Source organism: Capricornis sumatraensis, chromosome 8 (assembly GCF_032405125.1).
Source record: "Capricornis sumatraensis isolate serow.1 chromosome 8, serow.2, whole genome shotgun sequence".
Taxonomy (NCBI): domain Eukaryota; kingdom Metazoa; phylum Chordata; class Mammalia; order Artiodactyla; family Bovidae; genus Capricornis; species Capricornis sumatraensis.
Genome location: NC_091076.1, coordinates 76,670,575 through 76,694,250, shown reverse-complemented (window position 1 = coordinate 76,694,250; position 23,676 = coordinate 76,670,575). Strand labels below are relative to the sequence as shown.

The following is a 23,676-nucleotide window of genomic DNA, read 5'->3' as shown; positions in this document are numbered from 1 at the left end:
AAACTGTGGGAAATTCTTAAAGATATGGGAATATCAGACCACCTGACAGGCCTCCTGAGAAATCTGTATGGAGGTCAAGAAGCACAGTTAGAACTTCTCATGCAACAACAGACTGGTTCCAAATTGGGAAAGGAGTACGTCAAGGCTGTATGTTGTCACCCTGCTTATTTAACTTATATGCAGAGTGTATGACGCGAAATGCCTGGCTGGATGAAGCACAAGCTGGAATCAAGATTGCCGGGAGAAATATCAATAACTTTGGATACACAGATGACATCACGCTCATGGCAGAAAGTGAATAAGAACTAAAGAGCCTCTTGATGAAAGTGAAAGAGTAAAGTGAAAAAGTTGTCTTGAAACTTAACATTCAGAAAACTAAGATCATGGCATCTGGTCCCATCACTTCATGGCAAATAGATGGAGAAACAATAGAAACAGTGAAAGACTTTATTTTCTTGGACTCCAAAATCACTGCAGATGGTGACTGCAGCCATGAAAATAAGAGACGCTTGCTCCTTGGAAGAAAAGCTATGACCAACCTAGACAGCATATTAGAAAGCAGAGACATTACTTTGCCTTCCAAGTTCCAAAGCTATGCTTTTTCCAGTAGTCATGTATGGATGTGAGAGTTGGACTATAAACACAGCTGAGCACCGAAGAACTGATGCTTTTGAACTGTGGTGTTGGAGAAGACTCTTGAGAGTTCCTTAGACTGCAAGGAGATCCAGCCAGACCATTCTAAAGGAAATCAGTCCTGAATATTCATTGGAATGACTGATGCTGAAGCTGAAACTCCAATACTTTGGCCACCTGATGTGAAGAGCTGACTCATTTGAAAAGACCCTGATGCTGGGAATGATTGAAGGCTGGAAGGAGAAGGGGATGACAGAGGATGAGATGGTTGGATGGCATCACCAACTCAATGGACACGAGCTTGAGTAAGCTCTGGGAGTTGCTGATGGACAGGGAAGCCTGGCGTGCTGCAGTCCATGGGGTCACAAAGAGTCAGACAAGACTGAGTGACTGAACTGAACGTCTGGACCAGTGACACCCAAATTTTAGACTGCATCAGAACTCCTGAAGGGCTTGTTAAAATACAGATTGTTGAGCTCTAACCTCAGTTTCTGATTCAGGAGATCTGTGGGTGGGGTCTGAGAGTTTGCATTTCTAACCATCATTCCAGCTGCTGCAGATTCAGACACCACACTTTTGAAAGATTTTTTTTTTTTTTTTGGCTGTGCTGGGTCTTCCATTGGTGCATGGGCTTTTCTCTAGTTGTGGCGATGGGGCTACTCTCCAGTTGTTGTACTCCAGCTTCTCATTGTGGTAGCGTCTCTTGTTGCAGAGCAGAGGCTCTGGGGCTCGCGGGCTTCGATAGCTGTGGCGGAGAAAGTAACAAGTACACAGGTGCTGAGTTAAGAACTATCAAGCTATTCAAGAAATGAGGAAGTTAAGTTATGGTAGAATGCTGTTCCCACTGCCTGAACCGCTGTCCCCTTCACTCTTAACCCCGGTAATTCCCGGTCAACCTTCAGATTTCAGCCTAAACATCACTCCCTCCAGTAACCTCCTTGACCTCAAGAGTGGGTCTCCCTTTGCCCCCAGCAGATGACCGGCCTGTTCCTAGGATGTAGGGGTCTGTGTTTACCAGATTCGTGAAGTCGCGAAGGGAGTGACGGGATAAGGGATGCAGATGGGGAAGTTAAGGACACAGTCTCTGCTCGGGGAGAAAGTGAAGCCAACTTTCAATTTCTTGAGCCCAGATCAATGCTTGGGGAGCGACATCAGCGTGCAGAGAGGCCGGTTCCAGGGCGGAAGTGCATCCCTGGAGCCGTTCTAGGAAACTCGGAGGACCCAGCTTGTCGGTGATCCTCGGACAGAAGTGGGCATTGCCAAGCGCAAAAGGCCACTTCAGGGAGCTGGTGTGGGAGGCAGCGGCGAGGTGGGGCTCCTGTGAGGGCGAGAACCGGGGCAAAGGAAGCCTGGAAAAGGTGAGGAGTCGCCCGCCAGCCGACCACCTGTTCCTCCCGGGAGTGCGGCGCGTGCTGATTGGCTGGAGTGCTGCCTGGGTACCGGAAGTGGCCGATGCCCGTCGCCCGTGAAACCAAGACAACAGCTGTGCGTTCTGAGCGAGCGGGCGGAGAAGCTTGGGGAGCCCGACCGGAGCGAGTGTGGGGCGGTAGCTGCCTGAGGTGAGACCTCATCCCGTCCCGGCGGGGGGCGGAGGGCACTGGGCTCCTGAACCCCTGCCCCGGGAGCCCCGCGGAAACTCGACGTCTAGGCCCCTACCAGATCCGGGTTCGATATATGACCTTGGACGTTATGGTCCCCCAAGCCCCCACCGGGTCCCCACCTGCACAAACCCTGGACGCGGCCAGGGCCCGTCCTAGCCCTGGTTCCCTGCCTGTCAGTCGCTAGACGGGAGCAGCAGGGACACCCCCTTCCTCGGTCCAGACTTGGGGGCCGATGGGAGCTGTGGTTTCCTCAGAGAGTCCATCCCCAAGTAAACTGCGGGGACGAAATGGCGGGCAGTGTCAAAAACTCCAGGCCTCCTGGCAGCTTGTGCCCAGGGCCGGCAGACGGGATATTGGCATAGGAAGGTTAGTTATGGAAAGGAGGTAGGTTTGAGCACAGGGTTAATAGAGCCTTACTGATTGTGGGAACAGGGAGACAACAGAGGAAAAGAAGATAACAGTGCTTTAAAGGAGCTTCTTTTTACAGCTAGTTACTGACATCAGCAATGTGTCAGACCCCCATCTAGGCTCTTGAGATACAGAAATGAGTGAAATACCCAGTTCTTCCTCCTGGGTACCACAGATTCCTTGTGTAGACAAGACATGTACACAAATGTGTTTACCAGGTACCCGAAATATGTTAGGCACTGGGAATGTCAAGATGAATAGAACGTCCTTGTTTATGGTCTAAAGAAGGAAACAGATGGCTTAGCCTATCCCTGGAGATTCCGACTCTAAGAGATCTGAGGTGGGACCTGGAAGTTAGTATTTTCAGAGGTTTTTCTAGTTGACTTTTCTGCATCTAACCTAATCCCAGGCCAAGAATCATTAAGTATCGTTCATTAAACAAACACACAAAAACCTTCCTGCTATGATTGCAAGCCCACTGAAGAATTTTTTGAGTTTTATGTGGCTCCTCATGTAGGGAGTATGGTCCTTTAAAAGTTTCATTTCTCGTGGTTAATAAGTTGGTGGATATTTGGTTTATGCATCATTATTTTGTGAATGAGGATTTCTGAGTGCATTAAAAGAAATACAGATCTGCAGAGTTGAAAACTCTGTTCTGAACTTTGGAGACCCAGCAGATGCTTGTCATCCCCCGAACTGAGAACTAAAAGTGCTGAGCCTGCTCCTGAGATGGCATGTCCATCTTCTCTCTCTCCAGGAAAAACTCATTTTAAATTTAGAAAAGTGAAGAATTGAGAAACATAGGAAATTATGTTTGGAAATTTGAATTTGTGCTATGAGTAGTGGAGTGTTTCCACATGAGGACAAGGTCTAATGTGTATCTGTACCTCTGGGGAAATCATTCAAAAGGAGGATGGCTTTGGGACTTCCCTGGCAGTTCAGTGGTTAAGACTCCTCACTTCCACTACAGGGTCCATGGGTTCAGTTCTGGTTGGAAACTAAGATCCTACATGCCTCCAAATGTGGCCAAAAGGAAAAAAAAAAAGAAGGATGGTTTTATTTATACATAAGAAGGTGTCTATAAAGAAGGTGTCTAAAAACAATATTTAACAAGTGGCATTAATATTGTGGCACTGGTGGAATGCAAAGTAAAAATAATCAGAGGGGGCAAAATTTAATTGGGAAGACTTTATGGGTTAGAATTTTGAACCAGTGTTGAAGTTGGGGATAGATATACATGCCTAACTTCTATGTCTTGTATCTTGTTTTTCTGTGAACACATGATTTTCCATATGGTGTGAGACAGATGTGAGTTTTATGAATGCTGATTTTATAAGGAGCTAGATGATAGAAAAGAAGTAACTATAAGAGAGATGGTGGTGAAAAGGAAAAAGGCCAGAGAGGGGTCAGAAGTAGACAGGGACTGAAATACCAGCTTGTGGAACTTGTTCTTGGATGAGCATTAAAGAGAAATTTATTTAAGACAGCGCTTCCTAACTCAAATAGTACCATGGTTGAAGAAGAGAGCTAAATTCTCTATGATGAATTCTTACAGTTATATAGGTACACATTATTTATAATTTTCAAAAACTTCAATGGAAAGGGGAAATCCAGGTTTTGAGTGTCTGCCTTTTTTCCATGGGAAAATTAGAGAAGGCACTGAGTGGGGGAAAATTGAAGAAGATTCCAGTTCATTTTTAGAGGTAGCAGAAAGAGCTTCCAAGACTTTAGGATTCCAGTAGGAGATCAGGTTCCTTCTAGGTGTCAGGAGAGGGAGCTGACCAGGGCTGCACCCTTGAGTAACTTGGGAGGCCTCAGGGTATGATCCTGTGGATGACTGGAGGCTGGGCAGAGAAAAAGGGCAGTACAAAGGGCACGCCCAAAACCCCCCCTTTCCCCTTCCCCAGTCTCTCCTGCCTCTGAGAATCTTCATTTCTTCACTAATCTCATCTTTTTTTCCCTCTTAAGCTTTCTCTCTACTGGCACCATCCTTTCTAACATAAGCATATTCAACTCTCTCCCACTGGAGAAAATCCTTCTTTGATTTTCTTTGGCCTTTTGCACTAGTGCCCATCTTGGTCCTCTCCTTTCATCTAAAATTTCTGAAAGAAGCAGCAAATTTACTAATCAGTCCACTGCCACCTAGTTTCTGCTGCTGTCATTCCGCTGACTCTGTTCTCGCATGTTATCTGTAACTACTCAGCAGATGTTCTCCAGCTCTTATCCTACTGGATCCATCAGCTGCGTGTGATGCTTTGTTGTTCCCTCTGCCGTGGCCTTGGTGACCTCTGTGCCTCTGTATTCTGGTACTTCTACTTCACTAACCCTTCTTTCTCTTCCTGGAGGGCTTATATTTGTCTCATTACCCCTTTATCATTAGGGTCCTAACAGGAAACAGGTACTTTGCTCAAATTAGGATAATTTGAGTAGGGTTTATTTGCAAAAAAGTTAGTTGTAAAAGGTGTGGGTGTGGGAAGGGTGTTGAGGAACCTGGGACTGGCAATAGCAGAGTAGTCACCAGCCCTAGACCAGAAGAGATAAGAGGTAGGAGAGGTTCTGGAACCCATATAAGACAGTTGGGTAGGACAGACTCCTTGAGATGAGTAATGAACTTCAGTTGAAGGGCACCAGGAGCTCAAGGAGACCTCATAGGAAGGAACCAGGAGGATAAATACTCTGACCTCACTCTCCTCCCTCCTTTGAGCCTCCTGTTGGGGCTCCCCATTGGTAAAACACAACTGTTGGCCTGTTGGTGAGTGCTGTGTAGGTTAGCCTTCTGGGGCAGAGAGCAGGGTGGAGAAAAGTTGAAGGATCTGGAGTGAACATGGAATTTAACTGGAGTACTCTTGAATGTTGGCTTTGACTTTCTAGGTTTCTGTCTTCAGTATCTGACAGTTCTCACACTGTATTCATTACTGCCTATGCTGAGTACTGTCAAGTCTGTATCTCTCTTCTTGACTGCTATAAGCTTTAGACCAATATATTTTGGCTGATTCTTTGATACTTCTGTATGGATGTGTTGAAACTCATCTTGTCCAAATCAGAGCTCACTTGTCATCTGCCCTTCTAAACTAGCTATTCCTCAATATTCCCAACCTTGGTGGTACCACTATCCATCTAATTATACCTACTTCATGCGTGTATTCAATCATACTCCAAGTCTTAGAGGATTTGTTCTCTCAAACATTTCTCTAGTCTGTTTCCTCTTCATTCACACTACTGCTATTACCCTTGCTAAATCTCTGGGCCTATTGTATCTGTTAGTAGCAAGTTTAACTTCATAAATAAAAAAACCATAATGACTTAAGCAAGGAAAAACCTCATTTCTCTCTTAGATAAAAGAAATCCAGAGGCAGGCATTCCAGGGCTGGTCTGGTAGCTTCACAGAGTCACCAGGGACCCAGGGTCCTTCCTGCTCTGGTCCAGGGCGTACTAGTGAATGCATGGTCTGAGTTGGCACGTCCAGCTGTCATCTAATGCCCCAGGCACAGCCCCAAGGAGGGTGAAGAAATGTATCCCCTTACCTTTAAGTAGATATCCCAGAAGTCCTTTGTGCTTTCATTTGCATTTTACTGTCTCATTGGCCAGAAGTTGGTGATGTCACAAAATCTAGCTGCAAAGAAGGCTAGAGAATACATTTCCTTAGATAGCCTTGTTGCTACAAAAGTAAATTCATTATTCTGTTGATGAGGTGAGGAAGAGGGAAGATTGGGATAGACAACTAAAAATCCTTGCCATAGCGTTTTAGAAATCTTTTTAAAAATACAGGCTTTTAGACTTATAAAAGTGCTAAGAAAATTACATAAAGGGACCAATTATAATACTCACAAGTAAAATAACATTGCAAACATATATATAATAACAACCAGTTAGAAAATATAAGAAAAACTCACTAAAAGAGAAGACATACAGAGATGTGATAGATATAAAAGCATCAGGGTAAGTTTGGAAATTTTACAAAATTATACTAAAATTCATTTGGAAAAATAGAATAGACAGGAAGTTTTTGTAAAAGAAGACAATAAGAGAGAATTTTCTCTAACATATTAGAACGTTTTAAGCTATAGTAGGTTGAACAGTTTGGTATTAGAGAAGGAATAGACTGATCAGAACTGAAAGGAGTCTGGAAGTGGACCCAGATATATATATGGAATTTCAGACTGTGGTATAGGAGGCATTTCAAATTAGTAGGGAAAATTAGGTATTGATACAGTGTAGTAACCATCTGGAGACAATTAAGCTAGAACCTTACTTCATCCAAATACAAGGGAGTCAAGCGTGGTTCCTTCTGAGCCCATTGTAGCTAAGTCATGTTAACCTTCTGAATGGGTGACCCTCGACAACATATACAATCCCCTATTCTGTAGAACTCGTGAGCACCACAGCACTGGGCTAAAGATAGCTCTTCTTGCTACTCATTTCTGGTTCAGTTCAGTTCAGTCGCTCAGTCGTGTCCGACTCTTTGTGACCCCATGAATCACAGCACGCCAGGCCTCCCTGTCCATCACCAATTACCGGAGTTCACTCAGACTCACGTCCATCAAGTCAGTGATGCTATCCAGCCATCGCATCCTCTGTCGTCCCCTTCTCCTCCTGCCCCCAATCCCTCCCAGCATCAGAGTCTTCTCCAATGAGTCAACTCTTCGCATGAGGTGGCCAAAGTACTGGAATTTCAGCTTTAGCATCATTCCTGCCAAAGAAATCCCAGGGCTGATCTTCAGAATGGACTGGTTGGATCTACTGCCTCTATAAACTCCAAAGTCATATTAGTCATTTTTGTCCCTTCTCCCAACCTTCTCCATATATTATCTGTTAATATGGCCACAACTTTCCTTAAATGTTTTCCTTACCAACCTCAGGTTCTCTCCCAACTCACCGTTAATATCATGGAATTTTTATCAGCATCTTCTTACCATCCATTTCCTGTCTCTAGCCTGTAATCTCTTCCTCTGATCATTCCTCTCACTCTCTTCAGTCAGTGTCTGCTATTCGTGTAGCATGTCCACCATAATCCTGAATCTTTCTCTTCTCGTCCATAGCATCCTATAATCTCACCAGATACAGGGAGTGCTGTCAGAACCCTGTTGAGCTCCATACTTCCTAGCATGGGCTTCATTCAGCTGTGATACAGCCACTTCACAGACTTACTTCTCTCATTTCAGATTGTGAGATGGGAACTGAGAACAAGGAGGTAATTCCCAAGGAAGAAATTTCTGAAGAATCTCAGCCACATGGGGCATTTTTAGAAAAAATGGAAGAAAAACTTACAAAGGTGGCGTGCCAGGGTCGTGAATTTGGAGCAGTGTGTGAAGAAGACATATTGGAGGGGCATTCTGGAGAGTCCACAGAAAAGATTCTGGGGCAGGAGTCGTCTGAGGAGAGAGACTTTGCATCAGAGTTGATTATCTTTAAGAAATCACCCTCCAGTGAGAAAGATCAGGAGAAGGATGAGAGTGAGCGAGTCTGCAGACTCAGCTCAAACCTGCTCACACGTCAGGGAGACACCACAGTAGAGGCAGTTAGCACAGTTGCTACTTCTGGCCAGAACTTCGTAGAGAATTTAGGACCTAACAAAACACACAGAAGTTCTGTGGGAGAAAAGCCTCATACATGCAAAGAATGCGGGAAAGCCTTTAATCAGAACTCACATCTTATTCAGCATATGAGAGTTCATAGTGGAGAGAAACCCTTCGAATGCAAAGAATGTGGAAAAACATTTGGAACTAACTCAAGCCTTCGAAGGCACCTGAGAATTCATGCTGGAGAAAAGCCCTTTGCCTGTAATGAATGTGGAAAGGCCTTCATTCAGAGTTCACATCTCATCCACCATCATAGAATTCACACTGGAGAGAGACCTTATAAATGTGAAGAGTGTGGTAAAGCTTTCAGTCAGAATTCAGCCCTTATCCTACATCAGAGAATCCACACTGGGGAGAAACCATATGAATGTAATGAATGTGGGAAGACCTTTAGGGTTAGCTCACAGCTTATTCAGCATCAGAGAATTCATACTGAAGAAAGATACCATGAATGCAATGAGTGTGGCAAAGCCTTCAAGCATAGCTCAGGCCTTATTAGACACCAGAAAATTCATACTGGAGAAAAACCCTATCTATGTAACGAGTGTGGGAAAGGCTTTGGGCAGAGTTCCGAGCTCATCCGACATCAAAGAATTCACACAGGAGACAAACCGTATGAATGTAATGAATGTGGGAAAACTTTTGGCCAGAACTCAGAGATAATCAGACATATTAGAATTCATACTGGTGAGAAGCCCTATGTTTGTAAGGAATGTGGGAAGGCCTTTAGGGGGAACTCGGAACTTCTTAGACACGAGAGAATTCACACTGGAGAGAAACCCTATGAGTGCTTTGAGTGTGGGAAGGCTTTTAGACGGACCTCTCACCTTATTGTCCACCAGAGAATTCATACTGGAGAGAAACCTCATCAGTGTAATGAATGCGCCAGAACATTTTGGGACAACTCTGAGCTGCTTCTCCACCAGAAAATCCACATTGGAGAGAAACCTTATGAATGTAATGAATGTGAGAAGACATTCAGCCAGCATTCCCAGCTTATCATACATCAGAGAATTCACACTGGAGAGAAGCCTTATGAGTGCCAAGAATGCCAGAAGACCTTCAGTCGGAGCTCTCACCTCCTCCGACATCAAAGTGTCCACTGTATGGAATGATCTGTGAAACAGGAAAGCCTTCTGAGGGAAAAGCTGAAGTCAGACTTAGTGTTCTTAATCTGCACCTCGAGTTCTCAGATCAGATGAATGGGCAGAACTTCCCTATCCTTGTACTGATTTTTATTTAAGCAGCTGGACAAAAAAGATGAGGCACTTTTTAGGAACTGTTCATTGAGAAGTTTCACTGTACTGAGTTAAATCATAAAAGCTATTTCAGGCCTTAATTCTCCTCTTTCCTTTTTCCTCCTCTTCCTCCTTCCCACCTTGTGGATCACATAACATTAAGGGTCTGCACCAGCCATCTAGCCCAGATTGTTACTATTCAGGAAAAATGGAGGAATGTGATTCCACCACCTCCTAGGAATGGCAGAGTTGACCCCTTGAATATTAACCCCTGAAATGTTAAAGTCATGGCCTAGGAGACATACCTCTTTGTTTTTTCCACTGTTTAGCATTGGGATTTAGTAAGCTTTATTAGCTTCAAAATGTTCCAAACTCTCTATCAAGTTTCCTTAGAAGATGGTAGTAGTAATGAAGAAGCAGGGAACTTGGGTCATCTCCCATCTAGGACTTCCTCAGTGATTTGAAGAGGTGCCCTGATGGAGGAAACTGACAGACAATTTATAGGATCATAAGTGAAGGCCCTCAGAATCCAGAGGGGCTGATTAGCAAGGCCAGGGGATAAACAGGTGAGGCCAGGCCACTCAACATGAATAGAAGCAGCTCTTTCACAGCCACTCAGACTGACTGCTCCCAAGAACTCTGCTGTGTTCACTTTTGGCCCCAGATCCTGCTGCTGCTGCTGACAAGTCAGGAAGTAGCTCAGAGAGGACTGTGCAGCTTCATTGTCAGCAGGCACCAGGCCACAGTGATGAACAGGTTCACCTGACTGACCAGGGCTCCTGCCTTGCCAAAGCACTTAAGCTCTCATGACCACTGTTGGGGGTCCTTGGTTCATGGACCAGAATGTGACAGCCTCTTCTTAGTTTGCCCTTGACCTTGGAACTCTTTCTTCAACACCTCTACATGTGTTCTGTGTTCTCCTATGTGTTTCTTTTTCCTCCAAGGAAACACATCCTCAATTTTTCGTGTTTCAGTGTTTCTGAGGCAATCTTTCTGAGGTAGTGGGAATTGCACTAATGAGAATCCAGCAGGCTTGGGGTTTGGTCTAAGAACTGGACCTTGAACAAAGCACTTGACCTGTTGATCCCTAGTTTCCTCATCTGTAAAATAAGGGGAGTTGAACTAAATGATCTCAAGTTTCAACCAACCCAGTAATTCCTCAACTCTTTTTAAAAAATTTAACTTTATGTATCCTCAGTGTTTTATTCTTTAATCTCTTTATTACACTAATACTAATCACTAGTATTTATTAAATTTTTACTATGTGTCAGAATAATGCCAGACACTTTACATTTTTATTTTTACAGCCTCTCTATGATGTGGGTCCTCTCTTTTTAAAAACAGACAAACAGCTTTATTGTGGTATAATTTACATACCATAAAATTCTCCTGTTCTAAGTGTTCAGTTGAATGTGCTTTAGTTTATAGAGTTGTATAACCATTAGTGATCTGGGTACTCTAGCCCAATTTGAAAGGTGAGGGGCAGGGGAGATGTCAGGTAACTTGATCACATGATCAAGCTCATGCTCACACAGCTAGTAGTGCTAGAGCCAAGACTCCAGCCCTGAGCTGTGCTCCAAAGCACTGTGCTGTACTCTGGGTAGGTGGATACATTACTGCCTTATTCAAAATCCTTTGTACATTTCCGATTACTACATGAATTTGAATATAGCTGATTTAAATCATGTCCTTGGAAACATAATTGGTCACAGCCCAAACCCATCAAATGGGTTTATTCTTGTGTCCCAATATGTGTCCCCCCAGGCTCATGTCCTTGGCTTGAGAAAAGGGCTGTAAAAATAAGATGATTGATTACAGTTTCCACATCCTTCCAGATAACTCTTTCTCTAATAGACTTTAGCAGTTCTTTAACTTACCTCTTTCCATGGGTGATTACAAGTGCAGTGTGCTTTCACTCCTTTTTTCATTGCTCAAGCTCAAATTGAATTATTCCCAAACATATCTTTCTCACATGAAACCTGGATGTCACCCATTCCCTTAACTTCTGATTCCTGTGTTTGAACATTTTATTGGCACATACACCCCTTGCCAGCCCTTAATATAGAACTCAGCACCTCTTTACGCTCCCCACAAAGGATCCCTTCACACAAACATACCCATGAGTAATACTGGCTTTACTGAAGATTTTGGTGTGTAAAAAGTGGAGAAGGAGGTTCATATCCTGTTAAGACATTTTGTTCTCAGAGTTCCCTTGGACAAACTGCCACTGAAAAATTTTCTCTTTGTCCTTCCCTCAGGTTTATCACTTAAGCTTCTTTTTTCTTGCCAGATAATGAGCAACCCCCACCTGCAGCTCCATTATCTTCTTCAACCCACTGCTTAGCAAATAGAAAAAAAAAGCCCTTCAGTTAAATATACTGTTGGAACATTAGATGCAGTTTTGTGACCAATTTTTGTTGTGCTCGATCCTAATGTTAAGGGAGGAAGTTCTCCTGTCTCATTCTAAGAAGAATCTGCCAACATATATTAGTGTTTTCCCAAGAGAAATTCTGGTGAATGAAATTATTTCCACCTTCTTATATGCACACTTCCTGTAACCTCACTTCCTGTCTTTACCACCTATCATCCAGCTAGCTCAGAAAGACTCCTCTCTTTTCCTTGTTTGCCCCTCCCCCCTCAATTTACTTGGGAGCCAAAATCTGATCATAATGTAATTACGACTGGTAGTCATAATCTAGTGTAAGTAGAATTCTGTCAAGGAAAAAAAAAGACTGAAGTTTTCTTAATGTTAGACCCATTAAAAATATCAGGCCTCACAATCTCAAAGACCTACTAAAATACCCAGAAATCCCCTTCAGGATGTTTGCAGCTATGTCCATGTATATTTTCACCCTTCCCTAATTAAACAGTTTTATTGGTATTCTAACGCTTTGTGTAAATAAAGTATTTCTTTACAATTCTGTTGATTTGATGCCTTTCTAATGTGTATTCCAACATACATTGTTTCATTATGGTCTATAGATAGATATAGTTTTTCACGATTAACAACTTAATGTAAGATATTCTGGATTGGAATTCCGTGGTAGTCCAGTGGTTAGGACTCCATGCTTTCACTGCCTGAGGGCACGGTTCAATACCTGGTGGGGGAACTAAGATCCCACAAGCTGAGCCGGGGGCGGGGGGGAGGGGAATAAAAACAACCCCTCCCCCATCATCTGAATGGTTCTTTTTATTTTTAAATGTTACTGAGATTTCTGGGCTGGTGTTTCCTGGTCTAAGGCACCTTCCGCGGGTTGTTGGGTCTGGGATCTTTGAAACTCCAGAGAATTCTGCCTAGAAAAATGTGCATGCAAATTCAGGGAATTCATGGACCATCTGAAACCCATCTTTGAACCCCTGTAGTCCCTTACACGTTTTGAAAGCAAACGTTTTCTTATAACAAACTACCAAGTAATCCGCAATAACCTCTCCCTCATCACATTCCCTCCCCTTTGGAGATGAAGCTATGCCAAGACTGTGCCTTTGGGTGAACCCCTGAAAATGGATGGGAGTTGGAGCCTCAGTAAAAATCCAGTGGGAAGTGGGGTGCGATTCTGGTGATAACCTGAGGGCGGAGCTTCAATAACATGGGTCCTTGGACATTCATCAAGCTCAGGCTGAGCGCCTACGACGCGACTGGACCTGTGTGCTGCGCGGGGGCTTCGTGCCACGAGGCTGGTGGAGACCTGAACTCTGCAGCAGCGGACAGCGCCGCGGAGTGGAAGTAGGAGAGAATGCTTCGGTTCTCCCATGGAGTAGGAAGCCCGCCTCCTACCTGAGAGCTGGGGAGCGGCTCCCTGAGAGCTGGGGAGGGGAGGCCGACGAGGCCAGCCAGGACGCGAGCTCATCCTTCCCCAGCCCCTGGCCGACCCTGCCACGTTCCTGTCTTCAGCTCCAGGCTTCTCACGGGGACTCGGCAGCGACTCTCATCTCTCCTGCTGTGCCGCCGACGAGAACGCTGATGTTCTACTTATTTGTACCACGCTTTGCAGGCAGTGATTTTATCGGTGGACCCAACTTTGCCGGCACCGCCAAACCTTTTAGAAGTCGCCGAAGGCACTCGGCCGCCACTGCCTCCGGGACCAAGAGGAAGGAGCTGCGTCGAGTTAGGGCGCGAGCCCTGCAGCTGGGGCCGCGCTCGAAAACCGGGCAACTCTCCTCAGTGCGCTACCTGGCGGGCAGGGCGGGCGGCACGCCGCGCTGATTGGCCGAGGCCCGAGCTGCCTTTTTGCTGGTGACCAGTGGGGCGAGCGGAGAAGGCAATGGCACCCCACTCCAGCACTCTTGCCTGGAAAATCCCATGGACGGAGGAGCCTGGAAGGCTGCAGCCCATGGGGTCGCTGAGGGTCGGACACGACTGAGCGACTTCACTTTCACTTTTCACTTTCATGCATTGGAGAGGAAATGGCAACCCACTCCATTGTTCTTGCCTGGAGAATCCCAGGGACCGGGGAGCCTGGTGGGCTGCTGTCTATGGGGTCGCACAGAGTTGGACACGACTGAAGCGACTTAGCAGCAGCAGCAGTAGTGGGGCGAGAGGTCTGAGGGCCCGAAGTGAGCGTCGGCCGCTGTATTACGCTGACCCCCAAGTCGAGTCCAGGGGCGCCCACCACCCGGGACCTGGGCCGGTGTCGTTCTCAGGTCGTTCGTGAGGATATTTCACATTTCAAGGTGGGATTTCTTAGGCTGTTTCCAGATGTTCACTTGCCGTCCCCCCGGTGCCTTCCGACTTACAACCAGGCCTATTAAGATAATTATCTAATAACTAACTACTAAAATTTAACTTAGTGGCAGTGGGGAAGGACAGACTCAAGGTACAGAAGGCAGGTTTGGCTTCAGAAAGAAGAAAGCACTCTCCTCTGAGGCTGCTGGAGGGACTAAGAAGACAGATGTGGAAGGGATGAGGGCAGGGGGCCTGCAAAGTTGATCATTTGATGCCTTTTGCTAAGAAATGTGGTTATACATTGGAGTGAGCAAAGGTCTCGGTCAGCTTCCGAAGATTACCCAAAAAGTCATCAAGAAAGGACACCAACTTTTCTTTAACCCTGATCTGCTGGGTACATCGGCATTCTCTGAGCTGGGCTGTGGTGGGAACGAGCTGAAACTTTGGTCATAGGAGGACTGTAATCCACATTCCACTCCCTTGTCTCCCAAGTGGGAGTCATCCTCTGCTTCCCTGATCCTACTCTGCCATTTCTGGGACCAGGACACTCCTTCCCCAGTCAACCTGCAGCACCAGGTTGCAGAAGTGGGGAGATGTTCCATGGGGTAGAGCACTGTTCATTGTCTTTCTAAATTGGTTCTCTCCTTCCCCTTGCGTTTTAATTGGTCAGACTGTCACCTAGCTGGAGGTGTTTTCCAGCGGTAGGTGGATGTGGCAGTGCAACTGAATCTCCAAGATTCAGTTGGGGCACCTTCTGTAACACCTGGTGAAAAGGAAACTGCCTGTCCTTGAGACTGTTACTTCACTCTTCCTAGGAGCTGGAATGTGGATACAGAAATGATCCAGCATCAACCATGCAGGCAAACCTATGCTAGTCTAGGGGATGGAGAAGCAAGGTGGGTCCTTAGAGTATCTGGTGAAACTAAACTCAGTTGTCCCTTAGACCAGGGCTTGGCAAACTTTTCCTGTAAAGGCACCAGAAGTAAACATTACAGGCTTTGTGAGCCACACTTCTTTTTCCCCCCTTGCTTTTTACATTTAAAAATATAAAGGTGATTCTTAGCCTTTGGGCTATAAAAAAACTGGTCACGAGCTGGATTTGGCCTGTGGGCTGTTTGCTGACCACCAGCTCATATCTGGACATTTATGTGAGAAAGAAATAAAAACTTGTATCAGAGAATCAGGAAGGCCTTTGCCACTAAAGGGCACTCGAGGGACAAAGCAAAGAGGAGGGGCTTCTGGTCCTGGTAGTTTTCCCTTCTTGTCCTTACCATGTGGCACCCATCCTCTGGTGAGTTTGCAGGTACCTCAACCAGTGGCTTCCTGCCCTGGCTTGTATCACCTTGATGAACTTTACAAGCCAGTGTCATGTTGGTCAATATTTAACTTTTTTTTTTTTTAAAGCTCTGACTTCCACAGTGAACTCCCACCATCACCAACTTCAATGCAGGCTGGTGAAAAGGTGCAAACTGGCTGTTGCATGCCTCTACAGACCAGCTCTCATGCACCACTAGAGCAGCCACACCAGTCCAGAGTCCTGGGCTATTTGAGTGTGTCTCTCCCTAGAGGTAATAGCTGTTCCCCATGCTGCTGGTCCTATATTCTTAAGATCTCTGTATCTCCTTTAATAGATCATTCCCCTTGACTAGTTAATACTTCTTTATATTAAACTTTCTCTGCTCAGATAACAAGTGTGGTTTCTGTCTCATGCTTGGACAGTTGTAGATGGGACCCTGTCCCAACAGGCAGATTACTGTGGGGCTGAGGAAGGGCCAGGACCAAAGACCCATTCATACGAATACTAATATAGGATGGCCATTACCTGCACAGCGGCTCTGTGCCAGACCCATAACTCTGATGAAGTTGGCATGTTGGCTGTTACTCAAAGCCAAAGGTATGCTAGTTGATATAGTCATCTCAAATAGAGGGTATGAAGTGATGACCTGCAGGCAGTAGGACTAGATACAGTTTTTCCTAAATCAAGAAAGACACAGGAAAAATCTTAAAGAGCTTATAATTTTTATGGAATCTAGTCCTAAAACTGATTAGACAAAAGTACAACTCTGCCTGAAGACTTTCTCACCCTCAGTCCACAGGGAAGGCTCTTCTCTGGCATGAACTCTTTGGTGTCTGATAAGCTTGGAACTCCATCTGTAGGCTTTCCCACATTCTTTACAGATGAAAGGTTTCTCTCCACTGTGGATTCTCAGACACTGACTTAGATAGGAGCTTTGGCTGAAGGCTTTCCCACATTCATTACACTTGTAGGGCTTCTCCCCTGAACGAATCCTCTGATGCTGAACAAGATGAGCACTCCGCCTGAAGGACTTCCCACAGGCATAGCACTTGTAGGGTTTCTCTCCTGTATGAATTCTCAGATGCTGAATGAGGTTTGAACTCTGGTTGAACATTTTCCCACAGTCACTGTACTTATAGATTTTCTCTCCAGAATGAATTCTCTGGTGGATGATAAGGTGTGAGTTATAAATGAAGGCTTTACCACATTCACTGCATTTATGGTCTTTCTTCCCTGTGGGAGTTGTCTTATGGGTTACAGTCATCTGTCTGAAGTTTTTCCCCTGAGTGGGGGACTCCCTCAGTCTCTCCCTTTTAAGATTTCTCTGCTGCTGCTCTAAAGCACCCTCACCTTCAGAGGTAGCTTCAAAGGTAGCGGTGCTGGTGGTTTTCTCTGAGCACCTGTGATTCCACTTCAGTAATGGGTGGTTGTGGCAACTACCCTTTGTCCTTGGTCTCTGCATCATCTTCTGCAACGTTTGATGGAAACTGCAGATATACCTGTTTTGAGTGTACAGAGAAATGACACTCAGATTAGGATTTCTGGCATGAAAATAAAAGCTTGAAAAATATTCAGTATACACGTGACAGAATTCAGAAGGACAGTCACTTAAATATGGGGTCATCTCTTGGTTTTGGTAATGGGACTGTGTACAGGAAGCTTCTCCTTTTTTCCTCATCCCTCCTCCTTATCGTTTTTTTCCCCTAATTTTTAAATTTATGGAGCACTGCAAAAGTGTTATTTGAAAAATAAAATAAATTTCAAGGCAGGATCTTTTTTTTTAGGATTTAGTTACTCTTTAAAAATATGAGAAAAAGTTAATATTTTCAAGAAACTGGGGAGTGGTTAACTGATGTATAGAAAAGGAAAAACGAGAATCACAAGGTGATGGAAAAGGATGTTCCTAAAGGCACAAAGACCCTGCCCCTCTGACTTTGTGATCTTCATCTCTTTCCAGTCAACCCTTGCTCCTCCAATCTGTAGTCACAGAAAAGGGTCCCCAACCAGCTGGCTCTTTACTGAAGGGATGACTGCTTGCTTGATGCTCTTGGCCTTTCCCTTTGACCTGCTCTTTAAAAAAAGAAGAGACAAATGCTTTGCCTTTTCATCTTTAAAAGGTCTGTAACACTTTGTGGTTTTAATTGTCCATAATGCTTTCTATAATCTAAAGAGGACAAACAGCAATGGCTATAAGGTAATGCCAAACTTTAAAAATACATATTTTTTTCCAGGTTAAATGCTTGTGGTTAAAGAAATATGAAACATGCTTACTAGGAAAAAAAAATCAAACAATAGTTAGCTCTGAAGAGAGACATATGAAACAGAGGTAAAGGAAACAAGGAAAACTCTGCAAGAAAGGGAAGGAAGTGGTGGGAAGTAAAAACATACTTTTGGAATAGACACTAAGATTAATCTCTGTTTTTTGTTTTTCCTGTTTTGTTGCTAATAAGAATTTGAATTTTCAGATGCTTCTCTCTTGTGGTGGTGGAGTTATGGTGTAAAACCAAGTGTTAAATAGAATTTTCTTGATTAGCAACATATTCATGTCACGTTCCAATGGTTTATGAGGTTATACAGTGCTCTGCAAGGACAGTGTATGGTCCTGAGGCTCTCAGTCTAGGGTCTATGGCTATAGACTGAGAGGAGAGGATCTTTATGGGGATGGATGAAAGCTGAGGAGGAAGTTGTTGTGGTAAATCTGAAGGGCAGAAGTGTAGACAAAAGAGAATTTCACATGGGGCTTTTAGATGGGGAGTAGGTGGCAGACTGTGTCTCACATGGAATGCCTTACAGATTACAAAGTGTGTTTTGGAAGCCATGAAAAAGTTCAAAGAGAAAAGATTTCCAAGCTGGCCTGTAGCTCAGGGCAGTGAAAATTGTGAGGCCAAAAGTGAATGAAGTATTTTCTGGTCCTGCTTCAGGGCTCTCGGGGCTTCCCCAGTGGCTCAGTGGTAAAGAATCCACCTGCAGTGCTGGAGACATGGGAGATGCAGGTTTGATCCTTGGGTTGGGAAGACCTCTAGAAAAGGAGATGGCAACCCACTCCAGTATTCTTGCTTGGAAAATCCCATGGACAGAGGACCCTGGTGGGCTGCAGTCCATAGGGTCACAAAGAGTCGGGCATGACTGAGCATGCACACATTGAGGGCTCGCTAAACCAAGAGATGCTGGTGAGGTTTTATAGCCAGATATGCTAGAAATTCAGCAATGCATGAACTGTGAACTTCCTGATGTTCAAGCTGGTTTTAGAAAAGTCAGAGGAACCAGAAATCAAATTGCCAACATCCGCTGGATCCTGGAAAAAGCAAGAGAGTTCCAGAAAAACATCTATTTCTGCTTTATTGATTATGCCAAAGCCTTTGACTGTGTGGATCACAATAAACTGTGGAAAATTCTGAGAGAGATGGGAATACCAGACCACCTGACCTGCCTCTTGAGAAATCTGTATGCAGGTCAGGAAGCCACAGTTAGAACTGGACATGGAACAACAGACTGGTTCCAAATAGGAAAAGGAGTATGTCAAGGCTGTATATTGTCACCCTGCTTATTTAACCTCTATGCAGAGTACATCATGAGAAATGCTGGACTGGAAGAAACACAAGCTGGAGTCAAGATTGCTGGGAGAAATATCAATAACCTCAGATATGCAGATGACACCACCCTTATAGCAGAAAGTGAAGAGGAACTAAAGAGCCTCTTGATGAAAGTGAAAGAGGAGAGTGAAAAAGTTGGCTTAAAGCTCAACATTCAGAAAATGAAGATCATGGCATCTGGTCCCACCACTTCATGGGAAATAAATGGGGAAACAGTGGAAACAGTGTCAGACTTTATTTTTGGGGGCTCCAAAATCACTGCAGATGGTGACTGCAGCCATGAAATTAAAAGATGCTTACTCCTTGGAAGAAAAGTTATGACCAACCTAGATAGCATACTCAAAAGCACAGACATTACTTTGCCGACTAAGGTCCGTCTAGTCAAGGCTATGGTTTTTCCAGTGGTCATGTATGGATGTGAGAGTTGGACTGTGAAGAAGGCTGAGTGCCGAAAAATTGATGCTCTTGAACTGTGGTGTTGGAGAAGACTCTTGAGAGTCCCTTGGACTGCAAGGAGATCCAACCAGTCCATTCTGAAGGAGATCAACCCTGGGATTTCTTTGGAAGAAATGATGCTAAAGCTGAAGCTCCAGTACTTTGGCCACCTCATGCGAAGAGTTGACTCATTGGAAAAGACTCTGATGCTGGGAGGGATTGGGGGCAGGAGGAGAAGGGGACGACAGAGGATGAGATGGCTGGATGGCATCACTGACTCGATGGACGTGAGTCTGAGTGAACTCAGGGAGTTGGTGATGGACAGGGAGGCCTGGCATGCTGCAATTCATGGGGTCGCAAAGAGTCGGACATGACTGAGTGACTGAACTGAACTGAACTGATGCTAGAAATTTAATCCTTAGAGCTACTACATAAGGTAGGTTATCATTATTCCTAATTTTGTGTGTGATGCGTCTCTCACCTAAGTGATAAGAACAGTAAGGCCAGGATGATGACAGCTTCTGAGCTCCTGCTCTGTGCCCTTTATACTCCCTCCTCCTTCCCTCCCTCCCCACAGAATCCTGCTACTCAACACTCTCTGGGAAGGGCCAGGGCTCCATAGGCTGCAGCTGGAAGCTTGGTTTCTCCTGGGCTGCTCCCATAGCTGCCTTCTCCCTTCGCTCTTCCCATGCAGGTCCACACGCAAGGCCTGGGACCTGGGGGTGCTCAGGTACCACTTGGTTTCTGTGGGACCAAAGCCTTCAAGGAGACTTTATAGAGCCTCCTCACAGCACAGGGGCAGGAAGAGGAGCTAGAGTCTCATTCAGGGCTTGAAGGCAGAAAAGACAGAGACGTACACTCAATGTTCTACTTGGCCCCAAACAGTTTTGAACTTGGCAACTCCCCCTACTGCTGCCCCTCTTTCAGACTGGAAGGTCATTGATCTGGTTTCCACAACAGATTGTATGTTCCCCTTTCCACCTGGGGCCCTGGTTCATTGAGTCCTTTCTCTAAATCCTCCAGCACAGTCACAGCCTTCTCTCCACTCTTAGGGTGATGTCCCCGCACCCAGGATTGGAACTCCTTGGGCAGGATGGTCAGGAATTGTTCCAGTACCAGTACCTCTAGGATCTGCTCCTTGCTGTGACTCTCAGACCTCAGCCTCTCACAGCAGAGGGCCCTTAGTTGCCTCAGGGCCTCTCGGGGACCAGGAGTCTCTTGGTAACAGAGCTGCCTGAAGTGCTGGCGGAAGATCTCTTGACTAGGAGAGTGGTTCCCATGTAGTCTGTTCTCACATTCCCAAGTCTGTTCCTATTCCTTTGGCTCCATCATCATAACCTTGATCCTGTGTACCTAGAGGGGCCAGAGTTTTAGCTGCTGTTAGTGATACAGACATCCTAGCTTGAGCTGGCTCTGGAGAAGACCCATACCAACCAGAGTCCTTCAGGGGCATGCTGTCATATAAGCAGAACTTCTTTTTTTTTTTTTTTTCCATTCATTAAATACACACTCAGCATCTACCAAGAGCCAAACCCTGTACTATATCCTTTAATCTTTCCTTCTCCATCCCTCCTCAGATTCCTATTCCAGTGTCACTACCTTTGAGAAAGCCTAGTAGACACATACATAAAGTGTTTTTTACACTACATATTACAACTTGATAAAGGCTATAGAAGGAGAAAACAGCACAGGGGGTTGGGGAGAAGGGAGTGTTCTGGAATCTCATGGGAAGAAACAAGTTTGAAGCAAAAGCCAAGTTTCCAGAGCTCGGAGCTGAGCAACTTTCAGAGCAAGGTGACTTGCCTATTTTCAATTATTGACTCTCAGAGGTGTTGGAGTGGAGCCTCCTGCCAGATGGCTCCTTTACTCTTCCTAAAATTTCAGTAGTGGCCACAACAAAAGAACAGTTTAAATTTCCTCTAAGGCAATCTTATTCAAACTCCCAGGATCTGTAGCAGGGTCCTGTTAAGGGGCAGCTATTGGGCAAGACTTGGTCTCGGTAAGGTGTCCAGCTTCAGGAAAATCTAAAGGGAAAGCAGTGGAACGCACCCAGTGGCCATTAAAGGCACACAAACAGGGGCCACTGGCTACGGACGAGGGAGGCGCAGAAGACGAGCGCGGAAGCCTGTGTCTCAGGATGATGCCCCGGCGGCCAGTTCCCAGTTGAATTCCTGCACACGGCACTGGGTACGAGGTCCGCCGGATAGCCTGGCCGGTTATAATTCTCCATCCTTCACTTTAAGCCCTGGAACCTCCAGAGAAGACGGGCACCGGGCCAGCCCCCACCCTCCACAAACCGTGGGGATCTGGACCCCTTTCCGTGCAAAGGCGCGCAATCTGTCCTCGGCTCCTCAAAGGGCTGCCCGCGGGGTGTGTTCACTGCAGAAACCGCCTTCCTGGACCGGCTACAGCAGAGCGGGCCAGCGGGCGACACCCTGAGGGCCGCTGCTAAGCTTCACCTTAGAGGACTCAGAGCTTACACCTAGCCACTTTTGCGCAGCTCACGCTTCCTGCTAACCAGCGAGGGCAGGTGTCGCGGAGGGCTCTGGCAATTGCAGTCCTGGAGTGGGTGGGGCAAGTGTGCGCCGAACTTTTTACCTAAAGATTGGCGTGCCTTGCTTCTCTGTTCAGTTGTGCATCCAGGGTCCTGCCCAAGCTTATAGAAATGGCCGGGAAGTTCTACCCTGTGCGTGGCCTCTTTGCAGCCTTTCTTCCTCTACCTTCTGTTTTCCACTTACATCTTCCCAGACCTGATTAGAGGGTCACGGCCGGAGAAAGAAGTTACCCTTAAGAAGAAGTGTTGTTGTTATTCAGTTGCTCAGTCCTGTCCGACTTTTTGCTATCCCATGGACTGCAGCACGACAGGCTTCCCTGTCCTTCACTATCTCCCAGAGTTTGCTCAAACTCATGTCCACTGATGAGTCGATGATGCCATCCATCTATCTCATCCTCTGTCACCCTCTTCTCCTTTTGCCTTCAGTCTTTCCTAGCACCAGGGTCTTTTCCAATGAGTTGGCTCTTTGCATCAGGTGGCCAAAGTATTGGAGCTTCAGCTTCAGCATCAGTCCTTCAATGAATATTCAGGGTTGATTTCTTTTAGGATTGACTGGTTTGATCTCCTTGCTGTCCAAGGGACTCTCAAGAGCCTTCTCCAATACCACAGTTCAAAAGCATCAGTTCTTCGGCGCTCAGCCTTCTTTGTGGTCCAACTCTCACATCCATACATGACCACTGAAAAACCATAGCTTTGACTATACAGACCTTTGTCGGCAAAGTGATGTCTCCACTATTTAATATGCTGTCTAGGTTTGTCACCCAGTGAACAGTTTGAAAAGGCCTATGCATGTCCATCAGTAAATAAAAACAATTCCTGGTGAGAAAAAATATGAAATCTAAGGATGTAATTAATTGGGGTGGGGGAAAAGACCTTGTTGATAGAGGAAATTACTGCTATCTGCTTTCCCAATAATAACAAACGTGTCTGATTACAAGTTCTCGGGAAGGAAAGGTAACCATTATGATAATGGAAAAGAACAGTAGAGCATCCAAATTAACATGACAAAAAACCGAATGAGCAAACTAGTATGAATCCTAGAAAGAAAAGAATCCAACTGGATCAAAAAAGGAAATCAAAAGCAAAATTGCAAAGCACCTATAAGGCAATAAAGAGAACACTTCATGGTAAAATCTATGGGACTTAGCAACAGCCATACTTGAAAATGTACACCATAAAATCACTGTAGATGGTGACTGCAGCCATGAAATTAAAAGACACTTGTTCCTTGTAAGAAAAGCTATGACCAACCTAGACAGAGTATTAAAAAGCAGAGACATCACTTTGCCAACAAAGGTCTGTCTAGTCAAAGCTATGGTTTATCCAGTGGTCATGTATGGATATGAGAGTTGGACCATAAAGAAGGCTGAGCACCGAAGAACTGATGCTTTTGAACTGTGGTGTTGAAAAAGACTCTTGAGAGTCCCTTGGACAGCAAGGAGATCAAACCAGTCAATCCTAAAGGAAATCAGTCCTGAATATTCATTGAAGAACTGATGCTGAAGCTCCAGTACTTTGGCCACCTGATGTGAAGAGCTGACTCACTAGAAAAGACTCTGACACTGGGAAAGATTGAAGGCTGGAAGCAGAAGGGGATGACAGAGGACAAGATGGTTGGATGGCATAACCGACTCAATGGACATGAGTTTGAGCAAGCTCTGGGAGATAGTGAAGG

The 23,676-nt window shown here is 45.3% G+C and overlaps 2 protein-coding genes across 2 annotated transcripts; one reads left to right on the top strand and one right to left on the bottom strand.

The window, feature by feature from the left end:
• The first annotated feature begins 2,099 nt into the window (after window positions 1-2,099).
• Window positions 2,100-9,336, top strand: ZFP3 (ZFP3 zinc finger protein). The gene is made up of 2 exons (XM_068978219.1): window positions 2,100-2,192; window positions 7,805-9,336. Exon 2 carries the CDS (start codon window positions 7,813-7,815, stop codon window positions 9,334-9,336), a length of 1,524 nt encoding a protein of 507 aa, XP_068834320.1. The 5' UTR covers window positions 2,100-2,192; window positions 7,805-7,812.
• Window positions 9,337-14,416: 5,080 nt separating this feature from the next.
• Window positions 14,417-20,843, bottom strand: ZNF232 (zinc finger protein 232). The gene is given in 6 exon segments (XM_068977446.1): window positions 14,417-14,541; window positions 16,206-16,816; window positions 16,818-16,918; window positions 20,041-20,163; window positions 20,429-20,789; window positions 20,791-20,843. Coding segments are annotated over 6 exon segments (1,374 nt in total).
• Between the last annotated feature and the right edge of the window lie 2,833 nt (window positions 20,844-23,676).

Coding starts and splice junctions, on each gene's coding strand:
- ZFP3 (XM_068978219.1), top strand. CDS start 7,813: ATGGGAACTGAGAACAAGGAGGTAATTCCCAAGGAAGAAATTTCTGAA.